Raw genomic sequence first — 26269 nt, forward strand, 5'->3', positions numbered from 1 at the left:
TTGGTAATGCTTTGTTATTGTATCGTTTTGTTTCAACATTGCTCTGACATACGAATAAACATTTGTAAATAAATTTGTATTTTGTTCATATAACAGGGTTGTTACTAGATCAGATACAGTTGTGGCCAGAAGTTAACAATAATTATTTATATTATTAATTAAATTTCCCATTGTATTTTATTAACGTCTATCCAAAACCTAAACCCATCAAAGTACTGTAAAAATATGAATTATTGTTTTACAGTGTTACAAAAATGATGCTAAATTGATGGTGTATCCGCAGCTGTATCCTATCTAGGCTACACCATAAAACAGTAACATGATTAAAATACATAAAATCATGATTTTGGAGTATTTGTAATAGTCGAGATTCGAACCCAAAATAAATTTGAAATACAGTACAATAGTGCACACGCACGGTCCACTAGGCCATACAAAACGGAGACTGAATACTGATCATGCCAGTGACATGCAGATTCTCCGGGTCATGAAACGCTTCTGAAATGATCGATGCTTTGAATCGCTTTTGTCACGTGACCAAGTGTTTCGAAACACTTTAGTCACGTGACCTGGGTGTTTCGGATCATGCTTCGGTACAGTGTTTCGAAACACTTGTGCTTCGGGATCTCGACACTGTGTCGAAACGTCAGTTTCACGTCAGCCATCCCTAGATATCTCACTGGATGAGAATACAAAAGACCAATTGAAAGTGAAAGAAAGATCTAGAGATAATTTGGTTGAACGCTGAAGAATGGCTTCTGTGAAAACAGTGTCTGTGGAAGACCTTACCTGTCCTGTGTGCTGTGAAATCTACAAGAATCCTGCAGTGCTGTCATGTAGTCACAGTATATGTAAAGAGTGTGTTCAGCAGTTTTGGAGCCTGAGAAATACTCTGGAGTGTCCTGTTTGCAGGAGACGATCGTCCAGAGATGATCCTCCTTGTAATCTTGTGTTGAAGAACTTGTGTGAGTCACTGACAGCAGACAGAGCTTCAGGGTCTGAGCTGGACTGCAGTTTTCACAATGAGAAGCTCAAACTCTTCTGTTTGGATGATGAACAGCCTGTGTGTCTTGTGTGCAGAGATTCACAAAAACACACCAATCACAGGTTCAGACCTGTTGATGAAGTTGTTCCATCTTACAGGGTAAGTCACATATTGGCAGCTTCAATTAAATAACGCGTAAAAAGTTAAGAGGAATGTGTGTGTGTGTGTGTGTGTGTGTGTGCGTGCGTGTGTGCGTGCGTGCGTGCGCGTGTGTGTGTGTGTGTGTGTGTGTGTAATACCTCATCATGCTGATAGATGGCAGTACAATAAAACATAACCTGTCACCGAAAGCCTCAGTTTCCAATGTATGTCGTTTTCTTTGGTGTTCATGTTATTTAAAAAATAGATATGAGAAAATATTAGCTTGAACAGTGAGAAATGAAAGAATTTAATTCCATTAACATTTAATCTCTATAAAGATAATTAATTTCACAGAGCCACAGTGTAAAACTGATATGTAACATCAAGAAAACAAGTAGTCTGTTCTCCCCAATTAAACAGGTTTTTAATTTAATTTCTAGGAGCAGCTCAAAACAGCACTGGAATCTTTAGAAGAGAAGCTTAAACACAAAGAAAAAAGTAAAGAAGAGTGTGATAAAACAGTCCAGCAGTTAAAGGTGAGAGTCAGAATTTATTATGAACAAAAATATGTAAATGCTGAGGTAAATTTCTCTGTTTTCATTTTTATTTTTTATTCAGACTCAGAGTGAGAGCACAGAGCGGCAGATTAAAGAGGAGTTTAAGAAGCTTCATCAATTTCTGCACGATGAAGAAGAAGCTTTAGTCTCTGCACTGATGAAGGAGGAAGAGCAGAAGAGTGAGATGATGAAGAACAGGATTGAGGAGATGAACAGACAGATCTCAGCTCTAGCAGATACTATAAAAGACATAAAAGAAAAGATGAATGCCAGTGACACCTCATTTCTACTCGTGAGAAATGATTGTTTTTTTATTTAAAACATTTACCATGTGTTTCGATTCAAAGCACCATTGATATAATATTGAAACACTGATCATGTTCCGTTCTATTTCCCAGAGCTTTAAAGGCATCATGGGAAGGTAAGTGAGTCACTGTGTCTCTCGTGTTTGTGATTATGAGCTCAAACTCACTGCAGTTCTGACTACTGAATGTTGTTCAGAGCTCAGAGTTCACAGCAGCAGGATCCACAGAGGATTTCAGGAGCTTTGATTAATGTGGCAGATTATCTGAGAAACCTCACCTTCAGAGTCTGGAAGAAGATGCAGCAACTTGTTTACAACAGTAAGTTCTCATTGATTTGAGATATCATGCACTGTAACAAATGAGCCCATTTTGGATAGATGCATTTCTTTGTCCCAAATCATGTCTTAGAAACTCAATGATGCTAAAAAGTTTCTATAAAGATTCTTTGGTAAAAACATTTCCTGAAATCGAAGATGACAGTCACACAAACCTATAGATTATTTAAAAACACAAAACATATTCATATCAGATGCTCCCAGCTCTGTTTTGTTTAGACTTCCATGTTGGAGATTTTGTCTTATAGGTTTAGTCCATCCTTAAAAGGACAGTTCTGTCATCATTTACTCAACCTTGACTTTCTCCAAACCAGTTTAAGAGTTTTTGATTTGTTAAACACTAAGGAAAATATTTTGAAGAATATTGAAAAACTGTAACCATTGACTTCCATAGTAATTGAACAGAACAGAACAGAAAACTGGCTTGAAACAAGTAAAGGGTGCGTAAATGATGACAGAATTTTCTTAAGTTCTTAAAGTTTTATTATTTTTTTTTTTATGCTGGCTTTTTCATGTTTCATTAAACTGCATTGATAGTTTATTTGCTGTGTTAATAACAACAGTGATAGAAATTGAAAACAATGTTATGATATTTTGTTTGGGGTAGATTGTGCTCATTTTAAAACAACACCAATACTAATTAAATGAACATTTATAATTTAAAATCTCTCAGCTGTTGTGACTTTGGACCCCAGCACGGCGCATCCTAATCTCACGGTGTCCGATGATCTGACCAGTGTGACTTACAATTGGGTTTCTGCTGATCCAGAGGCAATGAGCTCCATTCCCTGTGTTCTGGGTTCAGAAGGCTTTAACTCAGGAACACACTGGTGGGATGTGGAGGTTGGAGACAATTCCTGCTGGAGTGTTGGAATAATGACCGCACCAAAACAAAGGAAGAAATATAATTTCCTTGATACCGAGTTCTGGTGTGTAGAGTATGTGAATGGTGGATTTTTATCTCCAATATCAAAGAAAACCTGTTCTTGCTTTACCATTAAGACAAAACTCCAGATGGTAAGAGTGCAGCTGGACTGGGAACAAGGAAAGGTGACATTCTCTGATTCTAAAAAAAACACACCTTTATGTTCATTCACATCACGCTTTAAGAAGACACTCTTTCCTTTCCTTTATACTAACTGTTCAAATTCTGCTCTGAGGATTTTATCAGTTGAATAGTTTGCAACAATAGAAAGCCAGAGATTTCTGATCCTTTAAATTTATTAGAATTTTGATTTTTCTTTAATTTATATTTTAGATGCATTTATTGTGAACAGATATTATTGATATTTTATAACAAGAATGTTTTTCTAGTGCCATTTAGCATAATGTAATACATTTAGTTTGGTAAAAAAATTATTCTTGATATTTTCAATAATTTAATAAACAAACAATAAATGCTAACTGTTCACACAAAAGTAATTTCAGAATCAAATTAGCTGTAATAACTCATTTCCAAAGAGCTTTATTATTATAGGAATCTTGTTTTCAATGAGTTTTACCTATCCTCAGAGCTGCTTAGAGATTAAATTAGTGCTGATTATAATTGCACTTTTTGTGATTTAGAAATCAACCCAATAGTATTTGTTATTTGTTCACTAAGCAGGTTTTTGTGGTCTGATATTGGCTTAAAAATCAATTAAATATCAATTATTTAACCTTTAACACAATGAAGACCTTCAATTGTCATTTTGGGTGAACTTTTATAGCTTTTTCAAAAAAGTGTGAAGTCCTGTATTCACATTTCGAGCAGTTGTTACTTTGTGGTATTTGGCTCTTTAAATCATTAATAAATAGATACTAATCTGGGTGTAAAAAAATGTTTTCCCCAACATCATGTCACCATAACTGTAATTAACATATTTTGTTCAGTTAACTAAATGTTGGCTGCTTCTTGATTGTAACAAAATTCACAGTAGTCATAATGCCTGTAAATACATGTTTAAAAATGTTAATCGATGCCAGTAACATGTTATTTTTATTTATGAGAAATTATTTTCTTTTTTTGGATAAAACATTGATTATGCCACAGTCAAGCTCCTTGTATTTGGTATTGTTTTCAAAACAACTAATACACTTTTTGTCAGGGTTCTGCCACTTTGGTCTTGTAAATTCTTGTTTTGGTGGCAGAGCTCTGACACTACTCAGGTCTGGTCCTGTTTCTGTCTCTGTGTGCGCGCGCGCCGTCGTGGGTGTACGCAGAGTGTGCGCGCTCCTGCTTGACGCGGCCGCGCGCGCGCTCTGCGTCCCTCAGACGCATGCGCTCTTGTACTCGTGTTTGTGTTTTCGTCTGTCAGCAGCTTGGTGTTTCATTCCCAGCGTCTCAGTCTTGTTGGTTTCGGTTTTGGTCGGCGCTGGGATGAAGCATGCACGCTGCGTGTGTGAGCGCAAGATGAGTGTTTTCTTTCATCGTGTGCTCGTGTCTTGCGTCTTTTGTCAAAGCACGTGGCTCGGTGTTTACATTGTGGTCACGTGCTTTTGTCGTGTGCTTCAGTGTTGTGTTATGTGAGCATGGCTTGTATTGTCTCTCTGTGTCATGCGCTCTACCGTCTATTGTCTAGTCCCACCCTCCTTGTTTACTCATTATTAGTTTGTCATGTTCACCTGTGTGTCAATTTACTTTTTTGCTTTATAACCCCCCTCATGTTTTCAGTCCTTTGCCAGTTCGTCGTCGATATTCCCTCTGTGCTCCTGTTCCAGTCATGTCTTGCCAGCCCAGCCAAGTTTGTCTGTTTTTGATTCATGTTTTCCCCCTCGGGGTAGTTTGTTTTTCCTTTTTGTTTTATTTGTACTTTATTATTAATAAAACCCAATTATTGTTTGCACTTGAGTCCTCGCTCTCTCATCCTTCCCGAACCCTGACACTTTTTCATCAGAGTTGACCTTCAAACACACATAAACATGCTGGTCAAGCCTATTGTAGTGGGGAGCAGCTTTTTCGCATAATTATACCTTTTTTTATTTTTTCTTTTTGTCAGCAGTTTTCAACATAAATGCAGCATTGTGAACATGACATGATGGGCATTTACCAAAACCTCTTATATGCAGAGGTGCATGGCTAAGCTTTTTTGCCCAAACCTAGAGAATGACTCCATTCTAGAACGTCCATTTTAATTCTAGAGTTCACACTTAAATGATGATTGATTATAAAGCATGCTTGATATGCTGTCCCAGGAGAGAGCCCTGAGCTCATAAGATCCTTGAGCCCTGGGCTTACTCCTGTTTGAAGGGCAAGAGGGAGGGAGTTTGTGCTCAGGTACTGTAGATCTCGAAAACTCTCCTGCTTATTAATGGATAAATACAAATTATGAATTGCTATGGAGAGAAATACTGCTGACTAAGAGCTCATCTAGTTTGGTCAAGCACGTGGAGAACATGTAAACTCCGCACAGAAATGTTGACTAGCCTGGTAAAGACTTAAACCAATGACATTCTTGCTGTAAGGCAACAGTGCTGCTAACTACTGAGCTGCCATGCCACCCTAAAAGGAGGAGGAGTTGGGGTGGAAGGGGGATTCTTCAAGATGAAGATAATTGAGATACTGGTTATTTATGGTGATTTAGAAATCATCTGAATGGTAAATCATGTGTTAGCTAATGCGGGACTAGATGTGGTCAATCATAATCTTGTGATCCTATCCAAATTTGTTTAAAAATAAACTTCACTTACCAAAATTTATTATTTTTATGTAAATTTACTTTTACAGATTAATTGTTCAGCATAAGACTAACAACGCAAGCGGCATTGTATGTTTAAATTTAATTTTTTTTATTTAAAATAGCGCTATTAATCTTTCAAGCTAAATATTTACTGACAATGTTGTTATTTTCAAAAGAGTTATTTTTCCTGTATAGCTTACAAACTATGTTGCTGGTTCTGCCATGAGTATAAAAGGTTTAAATGCCTGCCACCTTTGCAGTAAGTCAGTTTGTGAAATTTCATCCTTAATTGACAGTCCACAGTCAACTTTAAGTGGTTTTATTGCAAAGTGGACGCATTTAAACTGCAGCAACTAAAATACAAAGTGGAAGACCTGAAGGTCATGGTGAATAAAGGGCTCCAACGCACTGCTGATTCTGTTGCTAAGATGTTCATTATTATCAGTACAAAACTGCAGATTCACTCAGTGGGTTTCCAGTTCCATGGAGCAGCATGCAAGCCTCTCTTCAACAAGTACTACTGTATGTCAAAAACTAGATGAAGTGGTGTAAAACACTCCTCCACTGGACTCTAGAGAGGTGGAAATGTTCTCTGTGGGAAGACAAATGGTGCAACATTGTAGTTTTTGTGGGGTTTGGTTTGGTTTGGGGAATACCCTTTCTTATTTTGAAATTACTGTTCAACCAAATGCAATGCAAGATCCAGAAAGCTATGTTTGACTAGCCTGTAAGAAGTGCTAACCTCACTGAATACCTTTGACATTAACTGCATGATGAGAGCAGCAACATCAAGAGCAAAGGTGGATGAAAGGTTTAAAAATCCCACAAAATCTTATAGAAAGCATTAACAGAAATGTAAAGGCTATTATTGCTGCATATGGGACACATTCTTCATATTCCTGCTGGTAAGTAGACTTCAGTCTGCACACTGCATGTGTACACAGCTATTGATTTCTTTTCACAACAGCCAAATAAACAAGTTTGTTTTGGTTTTGTTGGACCAAAAGTTCTTACAGTATAATATGTATCTAGCATGTAAGAATATGCATAAACATAGTGTCTGTGTTACTCTAATTGAAAGCTCATCAATTACTGTAATCACTTTTCTTAGAGCCACATGCTGAGCTTTGGCTTTTTGTCAAACCATTAAAGCATGTAAAGATGTATTAGGCTGTCTGCCAAATTCATTAGGTGAGTCTTTGGTGTTCATTTTTTTACTGCTTGTCCTTTTTGGGAGTGACATGTGCGATTTTCAAAAGGTGAGGCTCCATAGCTCAGTGGTTAGAGCACTGGTCTTGTAAACCAGGGGTCGCGAGTTCGATCCTCGCTGGGGCCTTTGTAAATTCATTTTGAGATGTGACCAGTTCTTAAAATGACCCCCGTCAAAGGAGGACCCCTGGGCTCCTGGATAAACATCAACGTGCCCAGATGAAGAGAGCACCTTTAGGCACCTCACAAGTACACATTGATAAAAGTACACAAATGTACTTTTTTTGCTTTATTTATTGTAGTTATTTATTTATTTTTACGTGTTCAAAATAAAGCCTAAAGACATACATTTTTAGGTATTGTACCAATGATAATAATCAATATGGATCCTTTTGGTACAAATGCGAAAGTGACTTCTGAAACTTTTGAAAAGGTACTGCCCCAGTAACAGCTCTTTATTTCTGACAGTGTTGAGTGAATAAAATCCGCACATGGAACAACCTCTGTTAATATCTAAACCTAAGTCCAGCTTCAGTTTTAAAGTTTTTGTTGCTGTTAAACTTGTTCTATTATCTAAGTGAAAAGTGGGTTACAGATGAGAGTGTACCCTAATTTTAATGACACAACTTGCCTTTATGTAATAATGCTCAATTACATTTAAAATCTCTTGATGATTTTAATACACAGGTTACTGACTTTATTTTCTGAATATTGACATTTCATTCAGATTGCCACAGTGCAATGAACCGTCAAATTGACATTTTATTATTTTATTTTTTTGCTGTAATGCAGCTGTTTACAACTAATCATGAACACAATAGGGAAGGTTAGTTCATTTATCTGCAAGAATTATGCATGAATGCTTTTTTTATTGCCAATGTAAAAATAATTTTAGATCTGCCCCTGATCAAGTTCATTCCAATAATAAATTACAAAATATATATATATATATATATATAAAAATAAATATAAATAAAAAATAAATAAAAATAGCTTTATCATTTTTTTTATTTTGTCATTCATTTACTTATTTACATTGGAATTATAAGGTTCTATCTGCGTTCTGAATGATTTTGAGATATTGAGCTTCAAAGTTTTTGCATTCCATAGCAAACAGTATGTGTAACATTTTTAAAAAATAAAAAGTCTTAAAATGTAAACAACTTAAAAACATCTCATAATGTAAACAAGTTGCCATTTAATAAGAACTCATTTTTGACAAAAATGTCAGATAGAACCTTATTCTAGGGTGACGATTTATTTGAAAATTAGCAGGTTATTCCTCCATAAAGATACAAAATCTATGAGTACTCAAAGAGTGTCCCGTTTGCAGGAGAAGGTCTTCCAAATTGGATCCTCCTTGCAATCTTGTGTTGAAGAACTTGTGTGAGTCACTGACATCAGAAATAGCTTCAGGATCTGAGCTGGACAACAGTTTGCACAATGAGAAGCTCAAACTCTTCTGCTTGGACGATGAACAGCCTGTGTGTATTGTGTGCAGAGATTCACAAAAACACACCAATCACAGATTCAGACCTGTTGATGAAATTGTTTTACAAGGAAGGACACATTTTACTGGTTTACAAGTAATGAAATCAAGTCGTTTTTGACTAAATCTATTTTGTATGATGTATCCGGTATGACAACGACTGTGACAGCTAATCAGTTTTTATAATGTCATCACATTCACTCACTTTCCTTCAGTTTAATCCATCAGGGGTCGCCACAGCAGAAAAACCAATCAATTACTCTGGCATAGAGTCTTATATTTATATATAGTCTAAGATGGCGGATGCCCTTCCAGCCACAACCCAGCACTCAGAGAATTGTTAGCAGAATTGTACTGTATTGTGAAATGCTGTAGAATAATTTTTCAAGTTACAGGAAATGACTGTAAGTCATTAATTTATACAATGTTACCACATCAACGCTTTGACTTACAAATACTAAAGCTAAGGAAGAAGGTGATGAGAAAGTCACATGATGACCCAAAGCTCATCACAAACAGCTGTTTCACAACATTCACACAACACCGTCACGGTAACACACATGACACTTAAGTAATATAATAAACAATATTGATCAACATTAAATGTAACACAAAACTAAAGTAAAAATGAGAAAAAGACTGAAAAAAACATATTAATGTAAATAAAACATTAAAAAGTGTCATAAAGAGAATTCTGGGAAAGTAAATTCATGGTTATTTATCGTATTTAGCAGGGAAACTTGTTGTAGGTAACAGATTTTTTAACTGTAGCATTTTTTTATTATCAGATTGTTTTATCCAAAAGAGAGCCACAGTATTTAAACATGCTGTATAATAACATGCAAATAAATGACATGTTTTCTCGTGCTTTATTTGTGTGCTGATTTTACCCTTATTAAATTCAAGGAAGAGCTCAAAACAACACTGACGTCCTTACAAAAGTAGCTTAAACACACAGAAAAAAACTAAAAGAGAGTGTGATTTAACAGTCCAGCACATTAAGGTAAGAAAACAGTGCAAAGTTAAATGTGTGCGTGTTTGTGTCTACTGCGAACTTTGTAACGCCATTTGATTGTGACTCATCATTGCAGAAAGGCTTGAATTAACTCCACGACAAATACATCACATACACGTTTTGTAACTGGCTGTTTCTCAATCTGCGTTCTTCAGCAATCTTCGTGCATCCTCGTGTTCTCGTGTAACGTCATCATCAGCTGCCAAAGTTCAGTTCCTAAACTCAAGACCGCAAGAACAGATGACGCGTAAACCTTCCTGGATGTGTTCTTGATATCAAGGACGCAGAGATGCAGACTTGAGCACCAATCTGGCTCTAGAATTTATTATTATTAATAAATTTATTATTTATTATTATAAATTTATTATTAAAGTTCAGAAATATAACTTATTTACCTCAGGAGTTTCCCTAAATGAGACGGTGAATATAAACATTACCATAAAAATTTTAATAAAGAAATAAACACATTACAAGTGTTTATTTGCTGAAATTCGTATTAAAATCTGTTTTATTTATATTGTGCAACATATATTTGTAAGGTCTTTATGCAGACTATATATTTAAAAGGGAGGGGGAAACAATAAATCGTTGTATGAATGCTGTAATGTTTAAATAACTTTCCATTAAGGTCGCGTTCTATGTTCTCGCAGTCTCCCGAGTTCATTCTTCAGAGGACATCTGGCATGACCGGCCTTAACAAGAACGCGAGTCCGTTCTCTGCATTCTTGGAATTGAGAAACAGCCACTGTGTTAAAACCTCGACGAGCAGATGATTTGAAACACTGCTCCAACAAACTCTTTCATCAAACAGCTCTGTCCAGCCCCTACAACCATTGCCAATGGTATATTGTAGGCAGAGAGGAAAAGCTGAACACTATTGGATGCTTGTATGATGATGGCACACAGCATTTGAAATATCTCTGAAATCATTTAAGGGAGCGTTTGAAAACATTGTTAGTCAGCGAGCTTTTATACTAGGATGCGTCGTTCAGTAGTTCAAAGATATAGACTACTAAGCACCAAGCACCTGCAGATTTTCCCCCTGTTGGCGAGCTTGTTAACTTGTAAATCGGGCTTAAAATCCTGTAGAGTGAGCTAGACTTAGCATGCTACATTTTGGATTTTCATCTGTCAGGTGTCTGTGAAAAGTCAGCGAACCTCTTTGATGCATCGTCCCGTAGTTCAAACATAAAGACCACTAAGCACAGAGCACCTGCAGATTTCCCCTCGATCACAGCACAACGTGTAGACAAGATCATATCTTGCAAATTGGGCCCAAATCGAGTTTAAAATCTTGTAGTGTGAACTAGGCATGAGTAGGATCTGGAAGCACTTGGTAATTGGCAGTTTTAACTTGGTAAAGTTTGATCAAGGTTGCAGCTAAACTCTGCAGGAAGACAGATCTCCAGGAAAAGGGTTTGGCACCCCTGCTAAATAATATAATAGAGAGAGAAGAATAGAAGAGATTCTATATTTGTTTTATATATTCAGAGTCAGCGTGAGCACACAGAGCAGCAGATTAAAGAGTTTAAGAAGCTTCATCAGTTTCTGCACGATGAAGAAGGAGCTTCAGTCTCTTTGCTGAAGAAGGAGGAAGAACAAAAGAATAGGATGATGAAGGAGAAGATTGTGGAGATGAACAGACAGATCTCAGATCTAGCAGACACTATAAAAGACATAAAAGAAAAGATGAACTTCAGTGATGCCTCATTTCTACATGTAAGAACTGATTTTTTATTTAAAACTCTATATAGAGAAGCTTCCTTGGTGTAGTTTAATTTACATTCTTATAATCTAAGTAAATGTTTTGCTTTCTCTATTTTCCAGAGCTTTTAATGCATCATGGAAGGGTAGGTGAGTCATTCTGTCTCCGGTTCTTTGATTGAGCTCAAAATCAGTTCTGACTATTGAATGTTGTTCAGAGCTCAGAGTTCACAGCAGGATCCACAGATGATTTCAGGAGCTTTGATTAATGTGGCAGATCATTTGAGAAACCTCACCCTCAGAGTCTGGAAGAAGATGCAGCAACTTGTTTACAACAGTGAGCTACCTACATGCATGGTCAATGCAAAAAGTCACAGAAACTTTTGACCATTAAATAAATAAAAAATAATAATACGAATGGTGTTGTCCACAACAGCAAAATGTTCAGTAGTGATGTAATAACATTGTTTACTATACTTTTATTTAAGAGCACAATAAAATCTGTAAAATATTTTTAAATATCCAGAGAGATTTTATTTGACATTAAACAACTGTAGCAAAATTAGCTCAATTCATGAATATTAATGATTAATAATAAGTTATAATTATTATGAATTTTCAGAATTAATGTATATTTAATTTAAGTAATTAATATAACAACGACTTCTCCCGCTCGTCTGGGTGGACTCTGATCATTTATTTATTTAGTAATGACATTATAGCTACTTCTTGTGAAGTAGATGAATAGTTTAGTTAATGAATAGTTTTATTAAACTTAATTAGCTGGTAGCAAGGGTATTTTACCATCAAAGTGACCTTTTCTATGAGGCAGACAAAGACAATCCTACGTGGTTATAGCATGATTTATTGACCAGTCTAATATATAACGAACAAACGTACACAAGATAAAAACAAAAACACAGACAAAAAAGCAGGAGAAGAAGAGATTAGATAAAAGAATGGCAAATCTAACTCAGTCTCACACAACTATGAACCACAAAGTATGTAAACACCATAAAAAGGCACAGCGTAAACGCATAACTAATACCTGCATTTCTGGGTCTTTCTCTTTCTTCCTGTAATCTTTCTCTGATGCTTGAAAGATAACGTCTTTTAGGAAGTCCTTTGTCGTTTGCGTGGAGGTTGCGTGGCAGATCAGAGGATACACAAGAATCAAACTTTATACTGAGTTAGAATTTGCCAGAAAAATAAGAAACGTAAGACAAAATCTCAAGACAGACAGACAAAACTTTAACTCGTGGTTTGAAATTGCACCAAGTATACAAGTTATCATTATATGTCCTAGATTATGTAGAATTATGTATGGAGAAGAATGACACCAAGCATGACACTTCAAGAAATACACAAGACATAAATCATGCATTCTTAGTTTGTCTAATGTTTTGAAAAGGCATATACAAGTGTAAAACTTAAGAGAGAATTAAGGGAGAGAATACAAAGGTTCAAAACATTAAAAGTTTCACATAAAGTGCTTTAAAGTGTCAAATTTTATTCTAAATGAATCTAATTCATAATAAAATAATAATACTTTTTAAATATTTTAGCTCATCTATGAACATGATTTCTGCAGGTGTCTTGTGGGATGTAACAAAGACCACACAGTTCCACAGTCATGGAGTCATTAAACTTTGCCTTTGTTTGTTGTGAATAACTCCTCTTGAGTGGCAGAAAATACATACCATTCTTTTAAATGAACATATCAAAAAAACATCAGAATAGACAATAGAATAAATGACATGTTGTTGGTGTCTCTCATCAGCTCCTGTGACTCTGGATCCAAACACTGAACATCCGAATCTGATTCTGTCTGATGATCTGACCAGTCCGAGGCACAACAAAATACAACAAGTCCTACCTGACAATCCAGAGAGATTTGATAAATATGCTTGTGTTCTGGGATCAGAGGGCTTTATCTCAGGAACACACTGCTGGGATGTGGAGGGTGGAGACAATGCATATTGGCTTATTGGTGTGCATATAGAATCAAAGAAAAGAAATTGAGATGTTTTCTTAGATAGAAGTTTGTGGTGTGTGCAATACAAAGATGATAATTGCTTCTTACGATCCCAGGGGAAACCCAGCAGCCATTTTCCTGTCAAAGTGAAGCTCCAGTGTGTGAGATTGGAGCTGGACTGGGACAAAGGAAAATATTATTCTGTGATCCTGTAACAAAAACACATCTGCAAACACTGACAACCACGTTCACAGAGAGAGTCTTTCTTCTATAGTTATGATGAATCTGTCCCTCTTAGGATATTACCAGTTAAATTAAGTGTAACCACAGAAAGACGGTGTTAACCACAGAGACTCAAATGAATCAAATTTGTTGCACTCTTGTAAGGATGGCTAAGTCTCTCCATAAATTAAACCCTGAGATCTGTTATGGAATTCCACGAGGCAAGACCACAAGAATTGTCAGGCACTAAAACAATAAACGTTCTAATCTGAGAAGATTAACTAGAAAACCAGTTGTTTAACTGTCTCAGCTCAACCACCCTGAGCCCCCTCTCTGCATTCTACTTTACCTTCTACACCAGAGCAGGTCACTAACATCCCTCAACACAGAATGTCCATATTTTTAATATGGTGTATCTTGTGGATTTATTTTAATGTTTGGTATTATTTTAAATGTGTAATTGGTAAAGTGGTCTCAGTTTCACAGATATATTTTACAATTTTACTTGTTTGTCACACATCGATTTGGGTTTCAGCTTTAATTAAGATCTTTGCCAGATGCTCCACTCCAGGGAAATGGGTCTTCACATCAACTCATGACCAAGCAAGGGTCTTTGTAAAGCTTTTATTGTCTTTTGTTTATGATGGTTTGTTGTAATTTGAGTATTTAAGGGAAAGGTGCCAAAGTGTCTGTGGGATTCTGTAGCCAGGATACCTCATTGCAGTGTGTGAATCTCTAAGCTCTGTATCAAGACTTAAATGCTGCAACTTTGTTCTACACGGTCAAGTATTAATCTCTAACTCTTAAATATATCTTTGGGTGATTTATGTTGTACATTTCTGAATTGGCTTATTTTTGTTTAATTATGTGAGTTGGCATGGAAAATCTTTACCTGCCAAATAAAATGTTATATTTGATCAATTTTATGTTCTACTGGAATCATTTCAATTTATTAGATTGTTTAGGCTGATGTTTTTGCAGCCTATGACCAGGATTGCTTATACATTCAGGCTCAATGGATGGAGCACAGTATTAGAGACCTGTTGATTTCTGACAATCACTGATTTATTCATTTATTTTCTTGTCGGCTTAGTCCTTTTATTAATCCGGGGTCGCCACAGCGGAATGAACTGCCAACTTATCCAGCAAGTTTTTTTTCCAGCCGCAGCCCATCTCTGGGAAACATCCACTACAGACAATTTAGCCTACCCATTTCATCTGTACCACATGTCTTTGGACTGTGGGGGAACTGGAGCACCCGGAGGAAATCCACGCGAAAGCAGGGAGAACATGCAAACTCCACACAGAAACACCAACTGAGCCGAGGTTCGAACCAGCGACCTTCTTGCTGTAAGGCAACAGCACTACCTACTGTGCCACTGCCTCACCATCACTGATTTAATATGATATAATCTAGTGGTAAAATTAAAATTTCTTTATGTATGAGCAAGCAGGGGGCGGCCTAATATTACTTAAAGGAAATTAGTTGATAGTTATATCCTCTATCTAAGAACCAGACATGGTGAGGTTGTGTCCTTGAGCAGATGAAAATAGTCAGCATACTGATTTCGGGTAAACGATTAAATTGCATCAAATGAAAAGACAAGATGTTTAAAATATAGTCAAATATGTAAATTCATTCCTCAATTATGAATGTGATCAGTTGTTATTGGGAACACATTTGAACACATTTGAGGTTTAATGATCACTTTAAATTGGAGCCAGGTTAAATTCGGAGCTGGAAACAAATTTAAATATATTATAATAATAAAATGATTTATTATTACATGTGCTAAAAAGGCTACACTCATTTAACCTTTACCCATGCTGTTAGTTCCATCTATTCACTAATAAGTGGACCCTTACACTCTCATACTCTTTATTAAGTTTAATAGTATGGTTGTAACCTGAAAGTCTCTTACCTGTCAACTTCACGAATAAATCACCAGACTGAATTTGACTATTTTACTGATATTTCATATTTTGTGCATCTGCATTCAGTGTATTTTTCTTTGTTTCTGCAGAGGAACTATTAATATACTATTTTGCATTATGAACTATTTTAAGTCTAAAGCAAAAATGAAATAAAGCAAACAACTGTTTATCTATATAATCACTTGTATGAGAGATGGAAGTATTAAAAAAGTAAAAACATGTTCTACAAATTAGGAAATAAAATAAAATAGATCCTGTTGGTAATTTTATTTGTGGTAATTGTATTAATGATCAATTTACAAAAAGGAAATCAACGTCAAACCTGTAAATAAGAGTCTAAAAGTTTTTTTCACACAAAAGACTGGAATTGTGATTTCTGTCATTTAATGCTCACGTAATAAATGTTGTGTTCTGAAAACATCTAAAGAAAAAGAAAAACAGAAGAAAGCTTTATAAATGCAAAATATATTTTTTTACAAAAGTTCAGATGTCATGCCTTTTCTATCTTAGTACTGAATAGATAAACTTAATATAATTGTTATTCAGATTTTGAACTTTAACAGTTGTTTTTCTGGTGACGTGAATAAAGACTTTTCCCTCTTAAGAGTTTTGTGATTGTAATGTATGGCTTCATTCATTTATTAATGTTCTTGTCGGCTTTGTCCCTTTATTAAACAGGGGTAGCCACAGCAGAATGAACCGCCAAATTATCCAGCATATGTTTTACACAGCGCATGCCCTTGCAGCTGTAGCCCACCGCTGTGAAACACTCATACACGTTTGCATTCACATACAAACACTACGGCAAATTTAACTGACCCAATTCACCTATTACGCATGTCTTTGGACTGTGGGGGAAACCAGAGCACCTGGAGGAAACCCACATGAACATGGGGAGAACATGCAAACTTCACACACAAATGTCAACCAACCCAGCCGGGGCTCAAAACAGCAACTTTCTTGGTATAAGTCAATGGTGCTACCCACTGCGCCACCGTGACCTAAAACAAGACCATTTGGGCAACACGAAAGTGTTGAGTTTGTTATTTGGATTAAGTTTAGTTTGATATGCTAAAATGTGATTTGACATTCAGGTTTACTTTCATGTAGTAAAAGATTATGCCTAACTGATGGAGCGGATTTCCCAAACAATTGACTCTTTGAGCTCTGGCTTTTTCTCAAACCATTATGTAACGATTTCTCAGGCTGTTTGTCCTTTAGGTGTGTCTTTGTCATGCTGAATTAAGGCATGTCCTTTATCTCACTCACATGAACAACAATTAACAGGTGAGGCTCCATAGCTCAGTGGTTAGAGCACTGGTCTTGTAAACCAGGGGTCGCGAGTTCGATCCTCGCTGGGGCCTGCTGGGCAACATTTTGAGATGTGATCTGGTATTAAAATTACTGGTAATATGCATTAAGAATTAAATGAAACATTGCAAATTGAAGTGACTTGATGGTGCATTCCAAATGGGATATATTGCCCTCTGAAGAGTACTTCAAGCTAAAATGGCTGACATATTGAAGTGCACAAAACTGGCCACTTCGAAGGGCTCTTCAGAATGAAAAATTTTGATGGGTAAAACCAATGCACACTTCAGGCACCCATGATCCTTTGCACAGGGAAGTTTTTTTATTGCAATTTGTGTAACAATAAACATACAAAGGCAACAACAGAAAAAGAGTACAAAATAAAATGAAAGAAAACAATATAAAGAGCAGTGAGACAAATCCATTTTCAATTTACTCAAAAAAAAATCTCAAAAAATGAAAATTACTCAAACATAAAATAAAGTCTTAAAAACAATGTACAGTTTTTTTTTGTTTTTTTTGCTTTATTACTTCTTGTTTCTAATAAAATTTAAAGGCTGTGACCATTTCTGTCTTAAAATCAGTAAAATGCAGAGAAGTTGTTTAGTGTCACAGAAGGACAACTGGAAGTTTAACTTTACCAATAAATGATTAGGATAAAGATTAGGCCATAGGGATTTGCCCTTGTGAATGGAATGCAGTGTGAATCTTTACAGAGATTGAAAATAACTTGCTCCTTGCTTAAGGTATGTTGAAACACACCAAGATTATGTAGAGGGAACTATCTTAATTAATCTTACTGGGATGTCACATTAACTGCTGGAATAACCCTGGTCTCCATGTAGGCTTTTCTTAACATAGGAAAAAACAAAAAACTTACATTTTCAAAGAGACCAGAATCAGGATGGATCTATGGGATGCCTATTGCAAATTCAGAATTGTGTTCTAAGCTAGAATAAAAACAAAGTTGTATACACATGTGAACTAATACACTGTAAATCAAAAACATGCAGGGCAACCTGACAGGATCAAAAACCCCACTATCATATTGTTTTGAATTTACAGTGACCAACAGCTATTTAAGGTATAGAACAGTCCTTCGGGGCGAAGCAGTGGCGCAGTAGGTAGTGATGTCGCCTGACAGCAAGAAGGTCACTGGGTCGCTGGTTCAAGCCTTGGCTCGGTTGGTGTTTCTTTGTGAAGTTTGCATGTTCTCCCTGCGTTCGTGTGGGTGTCCTCCAGGTGCTCTGGTTTCCTCAACAGTCTAAAGACATGCAGTACAGGTAAATTGGGTAAGCTAAATTGTCTGTAGTGTGTGGATGTTTTCCAGAGATGGGTTGTGGCTGGAAGGGCATCTGCTGTGTAAAAAAACTTGCTGGATATGTTGGCGGTTGATTCCGCTGTGGTGACCCCGGATTAATAAAGGGACTAAGCCGACAAGAAAATGAATAACATGAATTGAGTTTTGACATTTGGGATCTGATCACTGGGTTACTTTTTGATTGCCAATTAGACTAGATTAATTGTTAAATGGTGTTGCATAGTTGAATCTGCTTTGTGCCTCCCTGGAAAAAAGGGAGGGGGAGGGGTGAGGCATGTGGATGTGGGGTTTGTTGGGTCCCATCTCTAAAAATCTGATTCCAGTCCCACAACACTTACATGTATACATATATAGCCTGTTTATTGACAAGATCTTCCAATTTGACTTCTTCCAATTTGAATTCTAACTATTAAAAGTTAGTTTCTCATAGTTTCTCAAATACAAATGTAACTTTTTTTGAACATTAAATAAAATTGATGCAGAAAAATGTATAGATTATGACTTGTTTTGGATTTAAGCAAGTTTCCAGCACCTTTACCCCTAAACATATGCTTGGCGGTTCATTCTGCTGTAGTGACCCCAAATTAATTAAGGGACCAGGTGAAAAGAAAATGAAGAAATGAATATATATATATATATATATATATATATATATATATATATATATATATATATATATATATATATATATATATATATATATATAAAATATTCAACTGCATAAAACATATGCTGGATAAGTTGCCATTTCATTCCGCTGTGGTGACCCCAGATTAATAAAGGGACTAAGCCGAAAAGAAAATGAATGAATGAATCTTAAAGTGTTTCCTTTATTTTTTTGAGCAGTGTATTTATACAGTGCTCAACATATATGAGTGCACCACTCACAAATCTCTCATTTAAATTAATATTTTCTACAAGAAGCTTTACAATATTGTATTTGTGCATAATATATATTAGATTAGTCAGTGCTGAAGCCAATTCTAACAAAATAACTTATAAAAATGGTCCAAAATTTGTCCACCCAAATTTATAAGTTAGGATTAAGTATTAAATGTAAAATTTAAAAACAGCCAAATTCAAGAAAAACAAAACATTTATAATATTTTGTTGAATTTTTGTAGTAATTTTTTTCCTAATATTTTGCATGGATTTAAATGTATTATCTTTCTATTTTTAAATATATTTGGTGACTAAAATATCATTTTAATAAATATATCCGTCTAATAAATCTGGTTTGTTCAAATGCACCCAAATACATTGCCTGTTAACTGAGAAATTGCTAAAAATGTTCATTTTCAAAATGGGGTGTACTCAATTATTTATTTATTTTTTACATAACAATATGTACAAATTTAGGCTTAGTACATTTAAGAGAGCTCTTCAGGACTTGGTTCACTTTTAAATCACATGCTGATCTATTCTTAAACCAGTAAATCATGTGTCTCAGAGATCTTAGGCTGGCTGCCAAATACTTGGGTGTGTCCTTTATATGAGCAACATGAACGACAGCTGTCAGGTGAGGCTCCATAGCTCAGTGGTTAGAGCACTGGTCTTGTAAACCAGGGGTCGCGAGTTCAATTCTCGCTGGGGCCTGTATAGATTTCTTTTGAGATACGGCCTGCTCTGAAAATCATTCAGAATATGGGCTTAAAGAATCAAATACCTCATAACATATACAGTATCAGCTGTGAGGTTAGTGAAACATAGCTGATCCAATAAAACCACAACCCACATGGAACTTTAAAGACAAAATTGCTTTTCTTTTACTGCTAATTATTTATTATGCTTCAAATAAATGATGTTGGGCAAAATGTTTTTCCATTTTTCTTGACCAGAAGTGCCCAAACTTTTTCTTATGAAGGGCCAAAAAACAACCAGATAACTGAGGGGTTGTGGGCCGAAGGTACATTAAAGTTTTCATTCGTTATCTCCTATTTTTTTTAAAAATAACTACAAAACATTGCTTTAAATTATATTAACGAATGCAGTATATTTAAAATAATGTTTAATCAAGTTATTACAGCAAAAACAAAAACAATCTCATTAATATAATGGAGTTCAATGTTAAATACGCTAAGCTGCACCTGCCTTTGCCTTGATTTGCTCGCTGATGTTGTTTACATTTTTTGAAAATCTGATGAATTTACAAAACTAAAGAAACGACAAAACAAAGAAATAAAAGATTACATTACATTCAAAGTGACAATATTTGGCAAGATATTTGCCCCAATAACCATCCCAACGGTGGGCCAAATCAAATGGGCAAACTTTGGGCCCCCGGGTGCTAGTTTGAGCATCTCTGTCAAACTGTTTTTAATAAATGATGTTATCATTTGTGCTTTAATAATTGTATTAGACATTTTGGACTACGAATTATAGTTATTTTTTACTTACTGTTTTTTTTTTATCTTGTTCTGTTCAGAATAACAATTTAAAGGATTTACAGACAGCACTCTCTGTGTAATTGTTAACCATTCTAAACTAAAAGTATAGTCCACCATAAATAGATAAACTTTATTAGATTTCTCAGAAACAAATATTTGTGTAAATCAGGTTAATTGATTGTACATTATATTATTCAGCACTCAAGGAAAACTCAAAATTATTTCAACAATATTTTAACTTCGACTTTAGAAACTTTTTTTTGTTAAAACAGAGTACATACAGGAATCAGAGAGTCTCACAGCAAGAAGGTTGCTTGTTCAATCCCCGGCTGGGTCAGTTAACATTTCTATGTGTAGTTTGCATGTTCTCCCAGTGTTGGTGTGGGTTTCCTCCTGGTGCTCCGGTTTTCCCCACAGTCTAAAGACATGTAGTATGGGTGAATTTAATAAAAAAGGCTAAATTGGCCGTAGTTTGTTTGAATACAAGAGTGTATAGTGTTTCCCAGTACTCGATTGCGGCTGGAAAGGCATCCACTGTGTAAAACATATGCTGGATAAGTTGGCGAATCATTTCTCTGTGGCACCCCTGATTAATAAAGGGACTAAGCCGAAAAAAGAAAATGAATGAATGAATGAATGAATAAAAAATCTATTAAATCTAGCTAAATCAGCAGGTTGGCCCCTATAGAACTGCAGAAATAAATGTATTGTCTTGGTTATTGCAGTAAACAATGCAGCATGATCTCAAATCTAGTAGAGTTTCATTGATTTCATGAACTAAACAGCATCCTGATATTCGCAGATTTAATTTAGGCATACAACCATTTATTACGTAATCAAAAATGATATAAAATTTAATACCTTGCAAAACAGCATTTAAAACATTTTAATACTTTTAAGGACCTTAAATTTCTACATTGATTTACCAACTTTTAATACTTTTTAAAAGCCTGCGGACACCCTGTAAAATGTGTTCCTGACACCTCAGATGACATGGCAGTTTATAGCAACAATAAATAAAACCCTGTTCCTGAACTTATTCTTACAAAGCGTTTGCATATATGCAGTGTATTCACAGGTTTTAAAGTAAAGTCAAAGTACAGAGTCTGTACAAAAATAAAAGAAGCTCCAAACCACACCTCCACCCCAAACAAGTACAAGGAAATGACTATAAGCTAGGCCAGGGGAGCTACTTCTTCTTCTTCTTCTCATGAGTTTTTATTGGCGGATCACACTTTTTATTTATCGTTAACAGTTTAAAAAAAACCTACACCACTTGTATCTAAATTCTTTTATCTAATTTAGACATTAAAAAAAAAGAACTAAACATTCTATACAGTCCTCATCTGACTTGTATTTTAGCACTTTAACCAAATAAAATTCATACGAACTCTTTTCAAATTTAAAATAAATACTTTATTTTCCCTATTGTACTTTGGACATTTCATAATTACATGCTCCACGTTTTCTTCTTGCCCACAATAATCACATTTTTCAGTCTGATGTTGTTTCATTTTGTACAATGGACTTGAGTCCTGTATGTCCAAATCTAATTCTTGAAATGATATTCCCTTCCCTCATTCACCTCCCATTTTTCCTTCCTCCCATTGTTTTTGCCACCTATTTTTTTTTAAGTCTCTTGATTAGAACCTTTAACTCACTTTTACTATATTTTACTTCCATGTCTAGAACTGATTTTCTTGTAGCTTCCTTAGCGCCCTCGTCTGCCAACTCATTCCCTCAGGGAACCTTCTTGCAAGTTTCAGTTGTAATCCTGACCAAACACACCTGTCTGTAATTATCAAGTGCCGCTCAGGTCTAAATTCATTGGTTCAGGTGTGCTTTATCATTGTTGGAGCTGAAACCTGCAGGAGTGAAGCTCTCCATAAGCATGGTTGGTTACTTCTGTGCTAGAGACTTACAACCGCAAAACTCGACTAAGGACTAACAACAGAGAAAATAACTGTTACTTAAAAGAAGAAGAAGAAGAAGCAGCAACAACAACAACAACGTGAATCTAAATCACGACTTTAACGCTGAAGAATGGCTTCAGTGAAAACAGTGTCTGTGGAACATTTCTCTTGTCCAGTTTGCTGTAAAATCTACAAGGATCCTGTTGTGCTGTCATGTAGTCACAGTTTCTGTCAAGAGTGTCTTCAAAAGTTCTGGATTACCTGCAACACTCTAGAGTGTCCTGTTTGCAGGAGAAGATCGTCCAGAGATGATCCTCCTTGTAATCTTGTTTTGAAGAACTTGTGTGAGTCACTGACAGCAGACAGAGCTTCAGGATCTGAGCTGGTCTGCAGTGTGCACAATGAGAAACTTAAACTCTTCTGTTTGGATGATGAACAGCCTGTGTGTCTTGTGTGCAGAGATTCACAAAAACACACCAATCACAGGTTCAGACCCATTGATGAAGTTGTTTTATCTTACAAGGTAGGGGGAATCATAACATGCGTAATGTGAGATTTATTGGGTTTTCTTGATAGTATCAATGTGAAAAAAAAGATAGTATCAATGTAATACCTCAGGATGCCAATAGATGGCAACTGAATGTATAGGTATCATGAGCTACAGCGTAGTATATTATTAACTAAATAAGCATAGTTGATATTAGTGATCCAAGAAGTAATAATAATAAATTAAAATGCAATAATAAAATTAGTTAATTTTACACCAGATATTTACATTTTAAAAGGTAGAAATGTCACTATTTTGGTGTAACGCAAAGACTATTTTATTTATTTATTTTTATAATTTATATAATGAAATTTTATGCATTTCGGCAGGGCAGAGTAATAAAAGCACATAACAACATGACAAATTATTATTTCTGTGAAACTGCACATTTACTTTGTTAAATTCAAGGAGGAGCTCAAAAAAGGACTGAAGTCCTTTCAAGAGATGCTTAAACACACCAAAAACCTTAAAGAAAAGTGTGATCAAACAATCCAGCACATCAAGGTGAGAAAAAGTCAAATCCTGATCATGATTTATCTGACAACAAAATATTGATGTAAATTTCTCTGTTCTTATATTCAGAGTCAGCGTGAGAGCACGGAGCGGCAGATTAAAGAGGAGTTTAGGAAGCTTCATCAGTTTCTGCACGATGAAGAAAAAGCTTCAGTCTCTGCACTGAAGAAGGAGGAAAAGCAAAAGAGTGAGATGACAAAGAAGAAGATTGAGGAGATGAACAGACAAATCTCAGCTCTAGCAGACGTTATAAAAGATATAAAAGAAAAGATGAATGCCAGTGACATTGTATTTCTACACGTGAGAACTGATTGTGTTTTTAAACGCATTTAATTTCCATAGAGAAGTTTACTTGGCATAATCTAGTTTTAATTACTATAATCTAAGTAAATGCTTTGTTTTCTCTATTTTCCAGAGCTTTAAAGGCATCAAGGAAAGGTAAGCGAGTCATTGTGTCTCTGGCCTCTTTGATTGAGCTTAAACTCACTGCACTTCTGACTATTGAATGTTGTTCAGAGCTCGGAGTTCACAGCAGGATCCACAGATGATTTCAGGAGCTTTGATTAATGTGGCAGATCATCTGAGAAACCTCACCCTCAGAGTCTGGAAGAAGATGCAGCAACTTGTTTACAACAGTGAGTCTTTAAATGATTTCAGATATTACTGATCAAGAGATTTAAGTTCATTGATATGGATGAGCCATCTCTACTCAAATTAAAATTTGTATAGGTCCACCTAAAACCATGTTGGTGTTCTTATTTTTATTTTTTTATAAATGGTATACAACACAAATTAATAATAATAATTATTTTTATTATTATTATTATTATTGTTATTATTATCATTATTAGTATAAAGGCATTTTTTTTTATATCTCCATCAGCTCCTGTGACTCTGGACCCAAACACTGCAAATTCATGTCTGATTCTGTCCGATGATCTGACAAGTATGAAATGCAGGGCTTGTAGTCAACTGGTTCCTGACAATCCAGAGAGATTTGACCCATATGCTTGTGTTCTGGGTTCAGAAGGCTTTAACTCCGGAACACACTGCTGGGATGTGGAGGTCAAAGACAATTCGGACTGGATTATAGGAGTAACTACAGAATCAAACCAAAGGAAAAAAGAGTTTTTTAAAACCAACACCTGGTGTGTGGTACAGAGATGAAAAATATTCCACACAGGCTCTAGGGCATTACAACACTTTTTCAGTAAAAGGGAAACTTCAGCGTCTGAGATTAGAGCTGGACTGGGAAAGAGGAAAACTATCATTCTGTGATCCTGTAACCAACACAAATTTACAAACACTCATAATCACCTTCACAGAGAGAGTCTTTCCGTTCTTCTATAGTTCTGATGTTCTTTCTCCTCTAAGGATTTTACCATCTAAAGTTTTTGTGAGTTTTTGGGGAACATAAAAAGGCGGTAACCTGTTAAAGAAGGAATAAATGCGTTTATAAAATTATGTTTGGTTTACGTGCTAAAAAATGCAAATCTAGAATAAGTAGACAATGTTTGAGCTGATCCTGTCATATTAAAAATGTTAACAATGAAAATGTATTTATTTTTTTCCCCCCTCTTGTTTCTTACGTGCGGGAGATTAGGAGTTAAAATCAAATTATAGCTAAATAGATTTTAAATGAAAAGATGTAATAAAGCATCAAAATTGTTCCAATAAGGGACTTAGAATTAAGTCAAATTACCAGTGAGCTTGGTCTCTATTTATAATCTAATGTAAATTACACTAGTTTTTGTTTTAGTTTAAGATTTTCACCCTGCAACTGTTCAGTTCCATCTTGATGAAATTCCACTGTCTAGTGTTAAAAATTAACAAAAGTTAAGAGTCTCTTGCTTGAACATTTTAGGGTTTGTTTATTTTATGTGTGTGTATCATTGTAATACACAATGAGAATTTGTCACAGCAAAATGCATCTACGAGTATACTTTAAGTATTGTTTTAGTTTGTATACAAATACAAGCGAGTCTCAAACAATATGTCATAGATAATATACAGTGGGTATGGAAAGTATTCAGACCCCAATTAGCAAATGGCTGCAATATAACAGCGAAAAAATTAAGGGGGTCTGAATACTTGCTGTACCCACTGTAAAAATAAAAATGCATTCTAAATTAACTTGGTGTCAAACTTTATCTCTAACTTTATCTTTTATATGGGGGGAAAAAAGTCTATGCTTTTGAAAAAGTTTGTATAACCCATAAGACACATTTGTTTTGGATTTGCAAATATTTGATTGGGTTAAATTATTGCTTCATAATATTAGATTTTATCTTACCTAATCTTAGTTTTGGTTCCTTTTATTAAGGTTAAATTCTCACTTTGGTGAGACAAACTGGCAGCTTTCTAAACTCTTGGACAAAATTGTTTCCATGTAAGAAAAAAAAAAAAGTAAGAATCTTTTTTTTTTAATTATTATTAAAGTGGCAGATCTTTTGAAAAACCTCACCATCAGAATCTGGAAGATAATGCAGCAACTTTTTCAAAATAGTGAGTCTTTGTTTTTTAAAGACCCTTGCATTAACTGTGATTATTTTCATTGCTAAAATGGACTATAAAATCTATAGAGCCCCTGAAACACCTGATCCCCATAAATAAATATTAAAGCAAAAAAAGTAACAGACAGGAGTGTACCCATAATGGAACTGACCCAAAGCACAAACATTTTGGGAAGGAAAATGAAATCTTTAAACAATAACAAATAATATGAAGTCAAATATATGCACTGTTT

At 35.3% G+C, this 26269-nt stretch overlaps 3 protein-coding genes and 3 non-coding genes across 9 annotated transcripts; all 6 read left to right on the forward strand.

The window, feature by feature from the left end:
* Positions 1-585: 585 nt before the first annotated feature.
* Positions 586-5148, forward strand: trim35-45 (tripartite motif containing 35-45). The gene is made up of 6 exons (XM_005158037.5): positions 586-1144; positions 1567-1662; positions 1745-1975; positions 2082-2104; positions 2185-2306; positions 2997-5148. The coding sequence occupies exons 1-6, from the start codon at positions 752-754 to the stop codon at positions 3500-3502; spliced, it is 1371 nt and encodes a 456-aa protein (XP_005158094.1). The 5' UTR covers positions 586-751; the 3' UTR covers positions 3503-5148.
* Positions 5149-7245: 2097 nt separating this feature from the next.
* trnat-ugu (transfer RNA threonine (anticodon UGU)) lies at positions 7246-7318 on the forward strand. Its single transcript has one exon. It is a non-coding gene; the product is annotated as a tRNA-Thr (tRNA).
* Positions 7319-11157: 3839 nt separating this feature from the next.
* On the forward strand, positions 11158-14516 carry LOC799897 (zinc finger protein RFP-like). 4 transcript variants are annotated; one of them, XM_073926063.1, is made up of 4 exons: positions 11160-11414; positions 11523-11545; positions 11618-11736; positions 13180-14515. In XM_073926063.1, the coding sequence occupies exons 2-4, from the start codon at positions 11538-11540 to the stop codon at positions 13419-13421; spliced, it is 369 nt and encodes a 122-aa protein (XP_073782164.1). In that variant the 5' UTR covers positions 11160-11414; positions 11523-11537; the 3' UTR covers positions 13422-14515. The 4 variants fall into 4 exon arrangements, 3 of the variants coding, with proteins under 3 accessions (XP_073782164.1, XP_073782165.1, XP_073782163.1); XM_073926062.1 differs by having other exon boundaries at positions 11196-11414; positions 11523-11549; positions 13180-14516; XR_012392114.1 differs by lacking the exon at positions 11618-11736 and having other exon boundaries at positions 11158-11414; positions 11523-11549.
* A 2306-nt stretch (positions 14517-16822) lies between these two features.
* trnat-ugu (transfer RNA threonine (anticodon UGU)) lies at positions 16823-16895 on the forward strand. The gene has a single exon. It is a non-coding gene; the product is annotated as a tRNA-Thr (tRNA).
* Positions 16896-19686: 2791 nt separating this feature from the next.
* On the forward strand, positions 19687-19759 carry trnat-ugu (transfer RNA threonine (anticodon UGU)). The gene has a single exon. It is a non-coding gene; the product is annotated as a tRNA-Thr (tRNA).
* A 2639-nt stretch (positions 19760-22398) lies between these two features.
* Positions 22399-25078, forward strand: trim35-29 (tripartite motif containing 35-29). The gene is given in 6 exon segments (NM_001007347.1): positions 22399-22986; positions 23419-23514; positions 23593-23823; positions 23939-23961; positions 24040-24158; positions 24407-25078. Coding segments are annotated over 6 exon segments (1146 nt in total). The 5' UTR covers positions 22399-22593; the 3' UTR covers positions 24691-25078.
* Positions 25079-26269: the final 1191 nt, after the last annotated feature.

The sequence above is a fragment of the Danio rerio genome, chromosome 16, assembly GCF_049306965.1.
Source record: "Danio rerio strain Tuebingen ecotype United States chromosome 16, GRCz12tu, whole genome shotgun sequence".
Classification (NCBI taxonomy): domain Eukaryota; kingdom Metazoa; phylum Chordata; class Actinopteri; order Cypriniformes; family Danionidae; genus Danio; species Danio rerio.

What these genes read in the sequence shown, in the direction of transcription:
- trim35-45 (XM_005158037.5), top strand. Translation starts at nt 752, where the DNA reads ATGGCTTCTGTGAAAACAGTGTCTGTGGAAGACCTTACCTGTCCTGTG. An exon ending in GTGACACCTCATTTCTACTC is followed by an intron (nt 1,976 to 2,081) that starts GTGAGAAATGAT and finishes TCTATTTCCCAG; the next exon opens with AGCTTTAAAGGCATCATGGG. An exon ending in GCAGCAACTTGTTTACAACA is followed by an intron (nt 2,307 to 2,996) that starts GTAAGTTCTCAT and finishes AAAATCTCTCAG; the next exon opens with CTGTTGTGACTTTGGACCCC.
- LOC799897 (XM_073926062.1), top strand. An exon ending in AATGCATCATGGAAGGGTAG is followed by an intron (nt 11,550 to 11,617) that starts GTGAGTCATTCT and finishes AATGTTGTTCAG; the next exon opens with AGCTCAGAGTTCACAGCAGG. An exon ending in GCAGCAACTTGTTTACAACA is followed by an intron (nt 11,737 to 13,179) that starts GTGAGCTACCTA and finishes GTCTCTCATCAG; the next exon opens with CTCCTGTGACTCTGGATCCA.